At 43.5% G+C, this 16175-nt stretch overlaps 1 protein-coding gene across 7 annotated transcripts in view; it reads left to right on the top strand.

Moving 5' to 3' along the window:
• Nucleotides 1-16175, top strand: part of nrxn3b (neurexin 3b) — a 323392-nt gene that overhangs the window by 299116 nt on the left and 8101 nt on the right. For all 7 annotated transcript variants that reach the window (XR_015125118.1, XR_015125117.1, XM_086264903.1 and 4 more), the window contains one exon: nucleotides 10838-10916. Coding sequence is in view for 5 of the 7 variants with exons in the window: in XM_086264903.1 (XP_086121029.1) it covers nucleotides 10838-10916 (79 nt within the window). In the remaining 2 variants the exon portion in view is untranslated. The remainder of the gene's footprint in view (nucleotides 1-10837; nucleotides 10917-16175) is intronic.

The raw sequence follows: 16175 nt of genomic DNA, 5'->3' as shown, positions 1-16175 counted from the left end.
CTTTGATTTGCCCTTGCCTTTTTTGCGTCATCCCTTTGATCTCTGAACGTGCAGCCACATTGGGTATCTGTTGCTACTGGCTGCCAGGATGAGGCGCTCAAGGAAAATTGATTTGTTTGGGGTTTATTCCCATTAGTACAAAGAAAATCAACTTTAGCCACCGGGCACGGCGGCATTGTAAATAAACCAAACTGGGTTTGATAGCAGCGTTGTAATGTGGCTCTATAATGTGGTGTCTCTTCTCTAATTCTCAAAAGGCTTCGTTTCTCAGTGTTTCCTTCAGCCTCTGGGCCCGAGCTGTGTGAAGGTCATTTGTTATGATAAGACTATGTTGTGTTCAGGAGCAAGCCTCCCGCACCCCTCCCCTCACGCTTTGTCTCGCGTACTGTACTTAAGCATGTGGATCCAGCGCCTCTCCGAGACGCAGCACTGCTCGTGCTCATATTTCACGTTGTGTTTGTAACCCGGGGCCGTGGCTGAGCTTTAGCCTTTACTCTGATATTACTGACCCAGGGGAAAACTATAGACAGCAGTCCCAGTACATTGTGTCTTCCTTTTCCCTCGCTGAGCGCGAACCATTGCTTTGATGTGACCGTTCAAATCACTGTCATGCTCAGTAGAATATTCAACCGTAGCCACGGCCGCAGATGCAGCAGCTGCTCTTGTTACCATCCATGTATTTGACGAGTTTTTTTCCCCCAAGTTGAATCATTCACTGCTTAATTAGCGCGACCCCTCAGACGTTGGCTGTCAGCGCACGAAACTTTAGAAATAGTTGGTTATTATCTCACTGTGTGGCATTTTTCCCAGAATGAAGCACAGCATTGTTGAGCCTGTTTAACATCAGCGCTGTGCTGATGTTTCATGTTCTGCTTCCCTCTTTATCTGTGCCGCATAGACAGATTCAGGCGCACGATGTTTCGTTCACCATCAAGGTCCATAGTCGGAGAACTGACTCGCGGCAGGGCTGTAAATGGCGAGTAGTGGGTTTAAGCTCGCCGCTGAACTGAGTTCACTCATATTTATTATCTGGCACAGGTGTGAAGAGATGGTGAGAATGCACTTTGGTTCCTGCCGGCACTTTATTAGACAGAACGATTCAGCGGTTATGCACAGTGGTAAAAATAATTTGATCCCTGCATCCTTTTATTTATGCAGTTGCACACTTTATTTCTCAACAACAACGACTGGACTCTAGGAGAAAGAAAAGCTGAGCTTTTTTTCTGTATTGAAAAGTGGATTTGATTTGACTCTGGAAGAAATCTGTCAGACACCAGCCGCATTTATCTACTTGATGTATCAGAGCCTGGCAGCCAGCAGCGCTACTGCTGCTATTATTTAAGAATTTAAGAATTCTATCTTAAAACAATAATCTCGTGTCCATATGTCCTGACATGCCAGTTCTTTCAATACGTTGCTCTTCTTTATACTGGGCCTGTAGACACCCCTGCCTAATGTGGCTCCAGTCTGAACCGCTATGCTCTGCCACTCGCACTCATGAAAAGCACAGAATATAGCAGACACCAATGACGTTGATTAACCCTTTAAGACCAACCATAGAACCAAGTCCGCCAGAGCTTATATTGTATTTTTACATGCTGTGGAGCCATTTTTGGGAGCATTTCAAGTTGCTATACATCAATACAACCATTATAGCCCAAATTTTAATGATATATATGCATTAAGTGCATTACATAAATTGCAAAAAAAAAGTGCAATAAACTACAAAAAAATGTAAAATCGTTTTTGTTTTTATTAACATATATTTCTAGTTAGAGAAATTTAAGAGGCTTATCCCTAAAAACTGTAAATACAAAAAAGTTGCACAAAATAGTTTCCCACCACAGGAAATTTATTTTAAGTGTCTTCATAGTTTTATTTTTGAAATACACCAATATTTATATACTGCAGGAAAAACGAAAATAAATATTATAGTGCAAATTTGCAAAAAAAACAGCATATGCATCAAAATAAACTATTTCCAGCAGTGCAATATGAGTCCTAAGCATCCCAGAAACGACACAGAAAGTCATAAAGTCAAACATAACTTTTAAAAACACCAGTATAGGCTCATAAGGTCCTGATGGTAAAAAACTACATTTCCGCGAAATGACGTCACTTCCGGTTTCGGGCAGGTCATAGAGGACATGCGATAGTTCGCGCTGATGGACGTAGGAAGTGATACAAACAGCTGATCGGATCGGCAAAGCGTGTTTCTGGAATATTATGTTTTTGTTGCTGCAAGTGCTTTTTATGCAGTTTTTGCAAAGCTATATGTGGAAGGAAACTGTGACCGAGGACAAGCTGATGGCATAAGATGTAAGTACAACTCCTCCGGTTTCATATGCAAAAAAAATTATTGCGCTAGCTTACGTGTTTGCAGTGCTGCCGGGATTTAAAAATAGTTACGCAAAACGGAGCGTGCCCGCTCCGGCCGGCTTTAAAGGGTTAAGGTGGGTTGCAAAGTGGCTTGCAGGTATACAGCAGCCATATACCATGGTCCAGTTTAATCCCAGACAATTTTTCATTAGCTGGTCGGTCACTAAATATTGGATGTGGAACATGTGAATCACCTGTTGCGATGAACGCCTTAACTTCAGTGGGATTCTTGATGTTTTCTTTCTTTTTGTTGGCATTCTGAGACTCTTCTGGTGTCTCATCTTCGGCCTGCGAGGGCTCCTGTGCTCTGTATTAGGGCTGAACGATTATGGAAAATAATCTAATTGCGATTTTTTGCCCCAATATTGCGATTGCGATGCGATATGCGATTATTTTTTAAGGTCTTTGTCTTCTGTATTATTAAACAAAGACAAGCAATACATCATATAGTATGGCCAATACTATATTACATTAATTTTAAACTGTTCTTTCCTGGAAGACAGACCTCTGTTATGATGACATGAGGTGATGCATGAATTGATGACTGACATTTTTATTTAACTTCTTCAATCACAACAGTATATTTGAACATACACAATAGTTTATTTTTAGCTTACAAACATCTGAGCATAAAGTGCTGGCAAGGAACCCTGGTGTAAACATTAAAATGAAAGTCAGTACAATGTGCAGATTGCAGAAATATACATAAAAAAAATCAGTGGCTTTACCACACTCAGTTTTTCAACATCTGTGAACTACTAGACAGTCATTCAATTAAAAAATAATATTAAATAAATAAAACTAATAAATAAAAAATACACACATCTTACTGATCTCTGCAGTCAGTAACATTACACATAAAGTGCAAACATAATAGCAATTGTATAAACACACACACAAACACGCCTTTAAAGTTTAAAGGCGTGAAATTGGACGGTCTAGTTCTGATTAGCGTCACCGCTGTCTCGGTGGAGTTTAATAAACTCGGCCGTCTGCTTCTTGCTATCTAAAATATAACCAGACACTGGCGTAAATTCTCGACTGTCTCATACTTCTGTTTAATAAGTTTTCTGTTTGACGTTTAGTCAGCTGTGTGAAAACCAAGGAGGAACCCACCCGGGGGATTAATAAAGTTTTATTTTATCTAATCTAATAACTTTAATCTCAGCCAAACCGATTTACTCACGAACAAACAAAACACTGAAAAAAGCCCAACAATAACATTTTTAGGTTGTCTAAGTGACTTATATATTACGTTTAACCCGAGCAGCGAAACTCCGCGGTGATCTGAAAATGATGTGCCGGGAGTTGTGCCGTTCTCGGCGGCTTCAGTGACCCTCAAGCTCCCGGCTAGCTGTCGAGCTGGTGGGTAGCAGACGCCTCTGAAAACGTCGAAGCACTTTTGCAAATATGGGATATCTTGATAAACCGAGCAGATATTTGATGTTTACACAACTACTCTCTTTCCTGAAAATATGTTAAAAGTTTATTTTGTGACCCAGAAAGATTAGTATGAGTAATTTTAAAACTTAGTAGCGGCCGCCATTGCTGGAAACTGGAGTTTGGCTGGGCCGCGCTATGAATTCTGGGATATGGTAGTAATTTGGACAGCCTTCGGCGCGTCGCTGTGACGTAATCGGTCTACAAATGCGGCCTCAGGAGGATGCAGCCCATGAATTTGGACATGTCCAGAGTATAATCGCAGCCTTTGCGGTTAGAAAATTGCACTTGATCATGTCGCGATATTATCGCAAATGCGATATATCGTTCAGCCCTACTCTGTATGTAAATAGAGTGCATCCATCAGCTGATGTGGGATGACATTAAAATCAGTTGATCTACTGGGATTACAGGAGAACTTGAATTTAACGCCATGTTCAGTTTCAGCACTGCGATGAGGGTCAAACTCTAGGCCTCACTCAGCTTTACGCTGACTCACCGTTTCAGCCGCCAGAGTTTGTCAGATTTATGCGGTTGTCTTCCAGTGGACTCTTTAGAGTGAAATTCCCTCTTGTGTTTTGATGTTTTGTCACACTAAAGAGGTAATTCAAACCCAACAGTGCTTTAAGTCTGGAAAATATCCATTTGATTTGTGTTACACGATGTCTACGCAGGCCCGTAGCAAAACAAAAAAGAAAAACCAGACGCATTACACAGAACGAATTTAGGCGCAACACCGAGAGTAGGTCACTGATGTTTTGGCAGAACTCGAAACCCAATACACAATCGCTCTAATTATGCGCATAAATAGAACGAAGGAAGATAGTGCAAGTCTAACACACCTCTGCAGGTTGTGTTAGACTTGCAAATAACACGTGTAAAACATAAGGCTTTATTCAGACTATGTGAACAGCTTGATTCATTAAAACAGAACCACATGTGTTTCAGTAGATGGCAGAGACCAGTAAGGGAAAACATCTTCATATGAAGTACATTTAAAGGCTGATAATGGGAGAAATGCCTCACACCTTGGCTTATTTAAGCTATAAAACTGCCCGTCGTGTCAGTCCTGCTGTGGCCCTGCCTGGTGTTTTGGCCCCTCCAACCACCGCGTCATCCCCCCTTTAAGATCCGGGGTGGATATTTACGTATCGCTCCCCAGTTTCTATATGTTGGGTATTTGTGGGGAGTGATGAGCTCAGAGCCTAGACACAAAACTCTGACGGCATTCTGCTGCGGCAATACATCATTTGAAACCGGAGCTGTCTGACTGAAATAGGTTCTTGCAATGAGAGAGAATTTTAGATTTTGCTCCTTATCTCTCGCACTGAATCACTTTCAGAAAGGATTTCCTCACTGCCAGAAAAGCAACTGTGAATCAGCGCAAAGCAAAGGGGTTTTTAAATGTCCACGGGGGAGTGTAGGGGGGGGGGTCTGCGTATCGTTTCATTCAGGCCTCATGTTCAGATAATCTTAATTCCCAAATTAAGAAAAAATGTAGTCTGAGCAGGTGTAGCTTTTTTATTCTGCTGCTGAAGAAGTTTTTAATGAAAATGTTGCTTTCCCAGCTTCGCGTTTATTGCTAATCAATCTTGCATCCTCTTTGTTCACTCCCGAGGTCAAGCCCGACTGGTGATGTAGCATGCTCTCCATTCGCTTGCAGAAGTAATTGCAGCTTGGCCTGATAATGGCCTCTGCACCGCTGCTGGCGGATTCACATCACAGGATTCATGATTAAACACCAGAGGAACTTTGTAGAGACAGACGCCCGGTTTCTTTGCAGACTCAGCATTCTGTTTGTGTCGGTGGCGCTACTTTTGAAACTGAAACTGTCACTTTTTGAGACTCGTCTCCCAAGGAGGCTGTCTATCTTTATCGATCGCCGGGGCGATCCTTTTAGTTGATGTGCTCTGTGGTGGTCGGCGGTAAGAGCTGCTTTAATGAAGTCTGGCTATTGATTAGGCCGTGGTGTTTGTTGGTGGAGTCGGGAATTTCAGCATCAGTCGAAGGCACGCTAATCGGCATAATCGAGCGTGATGAAAACGGCCGTTTTATGTACTGAAGTCATTGTGCAGAATACGCTTTCTTCACACACAGGAAGTAGCGGGCACGAGCATTTCCAAATTTCCCCACACGTGAAACAATGTGGGCCGTAAATCCCACAACCAAGACTCTTAAAAATGATGAGGATGTTTGTTGAGAATAATTAGACCAAAAAAAGAAAATGCCTCACTGCCAAAATATATCCCACTCTATGTTATGGAGATTTAGCCAGAGAATTGGATTTTGCCAGCTGTGAAATCAGTTTTTGTAGTCCCGCTGGCCAACCAAATCATTATGCTATACCCCGCTGTAAGCTCCCATCAGTGCACACACATGAAGTCTATGCCTTTTCCACTCTGTGAGTGGAGCGCCATACGCCGTTCTCCCCTCCGGACGGCCGTGAGAAGACTGCGAGCTCCGTGTGACACTTGATTGCTTCTGCATTAGTCCAGATGTGTAAAAAGCCCCACATGACAAGTGCTTCACTCCGAACCGCTGTGACGACTGAGATACGTTGTATGTTTGCGGAAAGCCACACAACTAGTGGATCTACACGTCACCTTTTTAAAAAAAAAAACTCTTTCATTCATCTTGGAGTGGAATCAAAGTCGCTTCAGTGCAAGGGTCTCTTACTTTGAGTTTGAGGATGTAGTCATATGCAAAGTGACTCCGTTGAATGGAGTGTGTCCTCCTGCCTTTTCATTGGGACTTTTACACTACGCGAGGCTCTTTAATGTGGAGAGGATAAAATGTGAAGTACATGGGTTTTTTCTTTTTTACTGAGTTGCTGGCAGAGTTCTGGCCTCTGGATGCCGACACATCAAGAGATGTTACTTGGGCTTACCTTGGGGCTGAGAGGCTTGCCATTTGAAGACACTTTATTATACTGCAGTTAAGGTTGTCAAAGGTATTTTTACACAGCTGTGTGCAAAACCTTTGAGCCACTCCTCATTTCTTTATATTTTGCTGGAAAAATGGGAAATGCAGTGATTTATGGTAACATGTAAATGGAAATACAGTATATAGGGCAAAACATTATGTACAACTCCACTGTGCTTGAAAGTCAATATTTGGTACACCTGTATTTAATAAGATAAGATAACCTTTATTAGTCCCACACGTGGGAAATTTGTTTTGTCACAGCAGGAAGTGGACAGTGCAAAAGTTATGACGCAAAAATTAGAATACAATAAGAATAAATACAGTACACAACTGTACAGAATAGAATAAAATAAAATACTATATACAGTAGAATAAAATAAATATACAATAAGATAAAAATAGAATACAAATACAAATACTATATACAACTGAGTAAAAATACAACGATGACAGAAAGGATTATTGCACTTAGTATTATTGCATATATATATATATATATATATATATATATATAATCTTGAACACAGCCTGTTCTTAAACAAGCTGCATTGTTATAGCCTTCAGGAATAGGAACTACTGCACTGACAGGGTGTTTGGGCTGCTGAAAAATGAAGCGTATGGTGTTGTTTCATCAAAATCTGATGATACTGAAATCAGTTTTGACAAGATCCCCAAAACCTGACTGGAACACAACCACAACCCACAGCAGAGCCTCCACCGTGTTTTACAGATGCCTGTCGACACTCACTGCTGTTCCTCTCCTGACCTCTGCTTAAACACTGACAGCGATTCATCACTCCATCTCACCTCAGCCTCCTACTTTCATCCCTTAAGAACAGTGTTGGTCAAGTAACTTGAAAAAAGTAATAAGTAACTAATTACTGATTACTTAATTAGTTGCTTAGTTAATTTTTAAAAACATGGTACACAACCTGAATACGTAATAAAGCAATAGGCCTTTCAGCCCAATTCTATTTTTCTGCATAATCCATCATATAAAACTGAATCAAATGAAAAAGTCTCTTTTAAAAATTGTTTTACTAGTTTTAATCTTATGCACATTGCATCGAGCAAAAATTCAATTATTGCAACAGTCTTTGACTTGAAGAAATTCTTTAACATTTAAACTTATGTTCTGCATGTTCCAGCACACAAAATAAAATGTTTTGTGTTTACACTCTTTCAAATTAATGCAAGTAAAACACAGCAGGGGGGTCCGGGGGTTTCTCTGTGAATGCCACATTCCCGTGGCAGCGTGCTCGCTCAGATTTAGTTAAATTTTTCGCTGTAGAAAGAAGTTTTCTTCCTGCGCAGAGTGAACAGCGGACGCTGTTTTTGTCACTTCTTACAGACTAAAACTCAAAGTAATGTGAGGACGTCCACGTCGCTGCACCGTCTCTCCTTCACTCCATGTTATCCATTGTTGATCCGCACACGTCTGTTGCTGCCACGCACGTCGCACACGCTTACGTCATTGTCATGAGACACTCTCACAGATGTGAGTTACTTTAAGGGAAAGTAACAGTAATCTAATTACTTTTTTGCATTAGAAATCCCTTACATTACTTGTTACTTGAAAAAAGTAATCTGATTACAGTAACCAATTACTTGTAACAGATTACTGCCCATCTCAAGCTTCAGAACGACTTCTTGAAATGGGGATAAATGCTGTGTTTTTCTAACAGGCTGCAGGTAACAAAGCGCCTAAAGATACAATTTAAAATCGGTTCTTTACTAAAGTTGGCTGTGATGTGGAGACACGAGGCTCTAGCGACCTAACTCTTCCCTTGACTTAGGTACTGTTTTATGTTTGATTTTATAAGTTAAGTAGCTTAACAAAGGTAGGAGACCTGAAAATGAGTGAAAAGGTTTTGAAAGCTTGGTAAAGTTGGTCAAGACTTCTTTGAAAGTCTGGAGACTTTTGCAGTGACCTGTAGAATCTGTGACACCAAAACTAGTACTGAAGTGTTACCCACTGCAAGTATTCATTTCCCAAGCCCTTATTTCTATTGTATTCACTCAGATAACAGGAAGCCCGAAGTGATCTAAAAGCCAACCAGCAATTGGTAATAAGTCACCTCATTGTGATCTTTCATTTCCTTGTAATCCTGTTTCATAATCTCATTTCTGTCATTTCCTCTCTGTAGTTCTTCAGTGTTTGGTGGATGCTCGGTTACAAAATTTTTATATTTTGCTTTTTTGAGATCAAATCACGCTGATTTCCCTCGGTCACATGGAAATGGAAATTAGCTGGAATTTATATCGCACTTTAGAGAACAATCTGCATTTACCCTTACACTCATACAGCACCTTATATCCACTACATTACATCCACAAGTTAACCTTAATGTGCATGCCTTTGGGCTGTGGAAGAAAACTCACACAGGAGCAGAGGAGAACATGTAGACATCTCACAGCAAACGAAGCCTAGATTTCACGTCATCTTTAAGGCTAATGTTAGGAGCCCCATCACGTGTTCGACCAAACGGCGTCCGCTTGCTCGAGCCAGCCTAATGCAGGACTACTTTCTCCAAAACAGCAGGTAAAAAAAACAATGACCCTCAGCAAGAACTTCTAAGAAACACCACAGTACCCGCTGCATCTAACTGAATGCCAAGTAGCTGCCTGAGAGTCTTCGTGCGTGTGGGTAGCTGCGCACAAATTGGTGTGATCTGTTTAACTAAAACGTAGCATTTTGGAGACGCACATGGGCGTGCAAGGCTCCGTGAAGCAAGCGCATCCAAAGCAGTGAAAATATTCACCGTGCGGAGACGCTGCCGCCATCGGCATGAATGGACGAGAGAAAGGCAGTGTTTTCAGTCGATGCCGGGTTATGGCGTGATGGTCTCGGGGCTGAAATTGCTAGAACAGACTTTGAAGTGGCTCGGATTTTTCATCTCTCTCTCTCTCTCTGTGTCCCTGCCTCCCACATCTGCTGCTATCATAATAACAAGCAATAACCCTCTTTCAGCAATAACCAAGACTTTTACGCCCGTAATGTGGCTTCAATAAATAATGTCATGTTTACCAAGGGGCTATATTTTACAGCAATTTAGTTTAAAGCATCCCCCCCACCCCCACATTGCTTTTTTGCCTCCTCTTGGTGGAGTACAGTACATAATGTGGTGCATTAAGCATACCAGCAAAAACGCACATTAACACATTATCAAATGTGCTGATAGAGAAAACAGCACAGCCCATCATGCATAATCATAGCAGACATTAGGAAAAACAAACAAAAAAAACAGCGAAAAATCTGCCTCCTGTGTGAGCTTTTGCAGACACGCGTGTGCTGCACATCAGCATACGGTGGGAAGTGGACGGCTTTTTCTGGGCGCCGTTGAAAGCGAGCGGCACAAGCATGGGGGCGCGTTTCATTAGTCTGTCAAACTCAATGATATTTAGAGCCCCACACCCTTGGCCAGGACTGGAAAACTCAATCAGCACTCTGATTTCATAACCCTGCTTGGTGACAGGGCTTATTTTATCGCCCCACTGATTCATTCTAATAAACGCCGGCTGCCCAGCGCGCCGCCACTGAAATACAACCCTCTCCCTCCCTCCTGCTTCTGTCCTCGACGGGTCGACCTGGAAAAAAAAAAAGGAAAGAGAAAAGGGGAAGGGAAGGGTTGGTCGGATGGGAGGGATAAATCAGAATTGTGGGAACTGGAGGGTGCAGATAATCCATCGCCGGGCCGGGCGGTGTAACGTGTGCCACCCCATCCCCATCCCTCCTCCTGCACCCTTTAGCACAAATCAGGGGCCGGGGACGCTGCTGATCTGTGTGGGCTTAGTGCGTCCATTGATTGCAGGCGATGGAGGGGAGGGGCGATAAATAATCGGAGGCAGAGTGCGGAGGGTGAAGGAAAACAATTATCTGCGGAGGTGGAAAGCACATAAAGCGAAGAATGATAAACGCTTTGAAATATGATTGACTCCAAGTGATATATGGAAGCCGAAGGACAGGCGAGAGAAGTCTGCGCGTGCAGAGATATCCTTGAGTGGCTGAGGACTCGCTCGCGCTGCCCCTGGCCTAACCACAATTTCTTCTGTGTTTGTGTTCGTGTGCGTGTTTGTGTGTCTTTCTCCGCAGACGACAGATGACATTGTTTCATCAGCAGAGTGCTCCAGCGACGACGAGGACCTGGAAGAGTGCGACTCCGGACATGCAGGTGGGATGAGTGTGTCGAGTTGTGCTTGCTCTGAAACCTGGTCTATTTCTCCTTATCTTTCTTTGAGTTGCTACCGAGGAGCTTCTCCTCCCTTAGCATCATGTCCCATGGGAGCTTCAAGTGTAACTTAAAAAAAAACGCCCACTTTCCCCCTCCCACCCAGAAAAAGTAGCCATAGTAAGCACAACGGGGTCCTCAGTGTCTGCCAAAAGTTTAAAGAACACTTTTTGGAGACGGGCGAAAGCAGTAAGAATGCACTTTCTACACCCTCGGCATGCTCTGCTGTAGGAAGTCCCACTCGGAGCTTGTACTGTGTATAAGTAAATGCACACAGCTTCCTGCCGGGACGTGTTAAAGCTCACGCCTTTCATCTCTGAAACAAGTTACACTTAGCTATGGGGCCACTGGTTGCAGACATGACGACGCGTTGATACTAATTTTGTTCTCTCGGCGTTCAGCTGAGAGCAAAACTTTACTCAACAAAGTACGAAATTAGTATCAAGCCCCATGTCGCCCGCACTGATGCTTCAAAATGTATCTGTCCTGTACTTGGTTGATTTCCTCTTGCTGTGCGTGTGTGCGTCTCTCTTGACAGAGGATACATTTTGAGATTCTTTCGAGAACAAAGATGCTTTCAGCCTAGATACTGTGATATGTAGCAGACTAACTGCAACAGAGCCTCTTCCTCCCTACTCCTTCTTCTTCTCTTGTTTGTACCTCTGTTTCCTTCGTCGGAGGCTTGCCTTACCTGAAACATTCTAATAGAGAACAGATATCCTCGAATTTCTGTGCGCATCGTCTCTCTTCCCTCCCTCCCTTGACACACACACACACACACAAACACGCACATATCACTTTGTGATTAGATCAAAGTGATAAGACACTCACTCAGTGGAAAATAACAACAGAGCTGGAAATAATGCCGCAGATTTAAAAGGAATGGTTATTTTTGAGGCAACTTGGGTTTGGATGAGTCGAATAAGCAGCTGTCAATCACGCTCCTGCCCAGGAGCTGTTGGCACGGATTCCTAATAACGCGGAGCAAAGCAAAGACTGTGAGCTGTATTGAAACTGGCTCACTATTTGAAAAGCAGCTCCCCTTAGGCGCTCTGGAAATCATTAACAGCTCCGGCTATTTGATTGCTTCAGTGTCCTTCAAAATACCATCACAGCCGGCTAATTGACGCTGCGCTAATCTGGCGAAACACAGCTCAGCTTAACACCGAGCATATGTCCACTTTTCACAGCTAATAATACGCCACCGCCGTGTTGCCCTTCCACGTCTGCGGTTGTGGACGATCAAGCGTTTATTTTGTTCTTAGGGAAAATCGGGCCTTTCCGCTGTGACGGATTTAACCATTTCTCCCCCAGTCTGAGAAAAGAAGTCGTCTATCGCTCGCTGATGGCGTTTGTTTTCTTGAAATTATGACCACATTTAGGTCTTATGGCTTTTTGATGTGGCTGGGGGGAAAAAGCCATTTCCTTGCAGCATTTTAGGTGCCTTATCTAGCGTGAGTTGCTTGGGTAAAGGCAGAGATTATTGAAATCGAATGGGCACGCAGCTCACATGTTTCAATTTATTTATTTTTGTATCTCTTCAGACCATTAAAACCTCAAACCCAAGTATTCTCAAAAAAAAAGAAAAGTGAAAGTGCAGTCAAGTGAAGCGCAAGAAGCTTTTGCTGAGAGAACACGGTACCCTCCCCTCATATAGTGGCAACATACACACACTTACGCAAACATACCGTACATCCCATCATGTGGACACAGAAATTCATATCCTCATTCCTCGCCCCCACCTCCCCCTCCGCTTCCAGTCGTATGAACAGTTGTATGACATGATGTTGGGTTTCTTTTCCTTTTTTTCTCGTGTGATGCACATATGAACATCTCTCCTCTGTATCGATTTGGACCCAGCTGCTGGGTTTGTGTTTTTCTTTTCTTTCGTTCTTGTCTTCTTTTTGCTTTCCTTTGGGGCCTGGGAGGGTTGGGTGCGGGCTGCTTTTACTTTCCTTGTTTTGTTGTTGTGGTTGTTTTCAGTTTTCGTTTGCTTTTCTTTTATTATTATCATCACTCTTATCGTTTCTTTGGCGTCCTCCTCATCATCCGTCGTCCATCATCCAAGCAAGGATAGAGCCGCTCCTCCCGTTTTTTGCCTCATCTTGTGCCGCATGAACTTTTGGTGGTTGGAAAAGTCAAAGTTCTCCTCCTCATCAAGTTTTGTGTTTTATTTGTTTATTTTGTGCCATATGGCTTCTAAAGGATCATCCCTCCCCCCACCTCAGCACATTTTCGATACAACATAGGGAAATGAACGGCAACAAAATCTTTTCTTGCCATCATCCTTTTTTGGCCTTGTGCAGGCAACCCCATTCTGTCTCAAGAAAGTTGTGTGTGAGAATGACTCCCCCCTGTCGCCCCTTCCGAGCGTTACCCCGACCCCACCCCCTCCATCCTGTCTCACCCCACCCACCTTCTTTTAGCCTTTCTGCATATACATGTCTGTTTGAATGCAGATGGCATAAAAAGACTTTTATTGCCACAAAGTATATCTGTTTTTCTATTTTATCTGTTGCTCCAAGTAGAAGGCATTTGTGGCATGCACTCTTGTACTGGACTGTACCGCAGCTCTGTAGACTAACCAGTAACCCTCTCCTCCAACCATCCCCTGCTTCAGCGTGGATATGATTGGCGTCCATTTTTACGCTCTGCTTCTTTTTCCCACCCATACGTCCCTCCACTCGGCTTCTACATGTCAGCGTGTGCGTGCTGAGGGGAGGGGGGGGTCTGCCCCCAGCAGCGGCAGCTCCTCCCTCCGAGGCGTCCCGTGTTCGTGCTCGTGCCTGCTGTCTCTGTCAGTGCTCCGTCTGCGTCTGCCAAACCAGCCTGTGTTGTCCGCTGTGCGTGCGTGCTCGTCTTGTGCTTGTGTTGTCTCCGTGTTGAAACCAAAACTGTTGAAACCTCACCTTGCCCCCTGCCCCCCCCCCCCCCCCCCCCCCCTTTAATCCCACGCGGGTTCCACGAGAGGGCCAATAGAGTGAATCCCGTGAGATGACTCACAGTCCTCTGCGTGCATTTACAGAATTGTCGGTTCAAGCTAAAGAAAGCGCCACGTGCAGAAATGCGTGAGTGCTGCGAGATGCTCAGTTTTGGAGGAAGGCAAATAAGTCGATTTATGATTTCATTTCACGGTGATTAACGGCGCCGTGGCTTGTCATTACCGTGCAATCAGAGCAATTTTATGATTAATGTGTCATTATATTGGGGTAATTGATTCAAATGATTTCAATCTATCCGCGAGTGCATTTCAAAATGTTTGATTTGTCCGTACAGCACCTACAAGCTGCCACGAGTCAGGCCTGATGGAACTAGGTTTTAATCTGACTCACGATAGGCCAAATTAAAAAGTCTACCTCCTAATGAGACGAAGCAGTGGATGTGGAAAAATGTCTTTGTCGCAGCAGAACTGTTTTTTTTTTGTGAGAGCTGCAAAAGCAAAGGTGTGACTAATAACATTAATGATGTCTTTGCTCCACTCTAGCAGTGCCCAAAAGCCATACCAGGCAGGCAGCTTTCATAAATCTTGGAACAGAGCCATCATCATTGTTATTAGTTACACCTCTGTCTCTATGCTGTGTAAAAACGTCTTATCTTAAGTCAAACATGGAGCGTTACGGTGGCTCTATTACAAACCTGCTAGTAAATGTTCATAAAACCTGTAATATGTGAACCTTCCGAGCCCATAAAAAAGACATTTCCACCTATTTGTGAAAGGTTTGATCGACTAATGCCACAATATTTAAACGGGAGCAGTTATTCTGTTCCTTAAGATGCTCGATCTTCATGTTAAATTTCGGCCAAAGTTTCATATACAAATGAACCTGTTTCAAACAGCCTGTTCTCCTATCTGTAATGTCAAAGCAAGTGGATACTAACATGGTCACCCCAGGCACAGAAGCTCCACCCACCTCTTCAAACCTTTTCGAGGGGCAGCCAATCAAAGGAAGGAAGGCGCTTAAACTGCTTGTTTTACCCAGTTTAAGGTAAATAATAGGATTCGATATTTCAAACTATGACCAAGCGGGATCCAAAACATCAGCTGCTTCAAGCTGCTCACTTATATATATTATAACTTTCACAATACCTCTGGATCAGATGACTGCGTTTAATGGGCAAGTCTACTTATACTGAAACTCATAACTCAGAGAGGATTATCACTGCAGCGTGTGTTAGTTTCATGCACCTGCAACTTTACTGCTTTGGGTCAATTTCACACTCGTCATTAGCGTCGTTTCCAGCTGCAGCATTGGAAAAAAAGGGACAGGCGCTGAGCTCGCTGCTGCAACAAGCTACTGTTAGTGAACACAGTTGCTGTATTGACTTTATAATATGAAGTTATCTTAATTTTTGTCTTCAAGGGGCCAAAAGAGAGTTTAGTGTAGATTCAGGAGATGAGATTCAGTGGATTTTGTACACTTGTTACACCCCTGAAGCACCGCAGCTCCCTAACACACTTACTTTTTGCTGTGCTATAAGAATGACAGACTACCTGCTGAACATTATCGCACAGATAGGTTGTTTGAGCCTTTCTGAGCAACAGCCAGTCCAGGCGTTTTCTATAAGAGACGGCTCTCCTGCAAAATTGTGCAGCAGCAAGCACGCAGTGTAACTGTTGCATGCCACGCTGCAGTCAGCTATGTCATGGGAAGAATGTTTTTCCATAAAAAGGGCATAAATGATCCTTCATGCACTGTTACCCTCTGCCTTTGATCAAGTGCAGCGCAGATCAAACAGATGTAGTGTATTTATAGATGTTTCCTCATCTCGTTTGCCCGGGGTAGATAAAGTCCAGGATCTGGCGTTCAGATTAATCTTAGACTGGAGGCTGGGATGTAATGTTGTGTGATTTCTTCACTGCTGTATATGAAGAGCAAAGTGCAGGGTACGGAATGAAATATGATAGGGATGGATCACCGAGTTTCCTTGTGGCATCGGCTATGGATTCCGTCAAGCCCCGCCGGGCCGGCTGTCACTTCGACACAGGCCTCGGATCAGTTTAAAGGTTATCCAGCTGACACACGTCTGCCGAGTGTAGAGGTGCAGCCTAATGGCTGTACAGCAAATCGACCAGCTGACAGGGGCGAGTCGCCACGCCTGTTGGAGACGCCAATTTAATACACCGGAATGCGGCCCAGCCACATGATGACGGATTAAGAGCTATCCGCCATGCGCCGCGGCTACACAAGCGAGCACCTTCTT

Source organism: Aulonocara sp. 'chitande type north' Nkhata Bay, linkage group LG15, assembly GCF_057382095.1.
Source record: "Aulonocara sp. 'chitande type north' Nkhata Bay isolate Kocher_YH1m ecotype deep benthic linkage group LG15, A_spYH_male_GT1.1, whole genome shotgun sequence".
NCBI classification, from domain to species: domain Eukaryota; kingdom Metazoa; phylum Chordata; class Actinopteri; order Cichliformes; family Cichlidae; genus Aulonocara; species Aulonocara sp. 'chitande type north' Nkhata Bay.
This window is presented reverse-complemented; position numbering and strand designations above follow the sequence as displayed.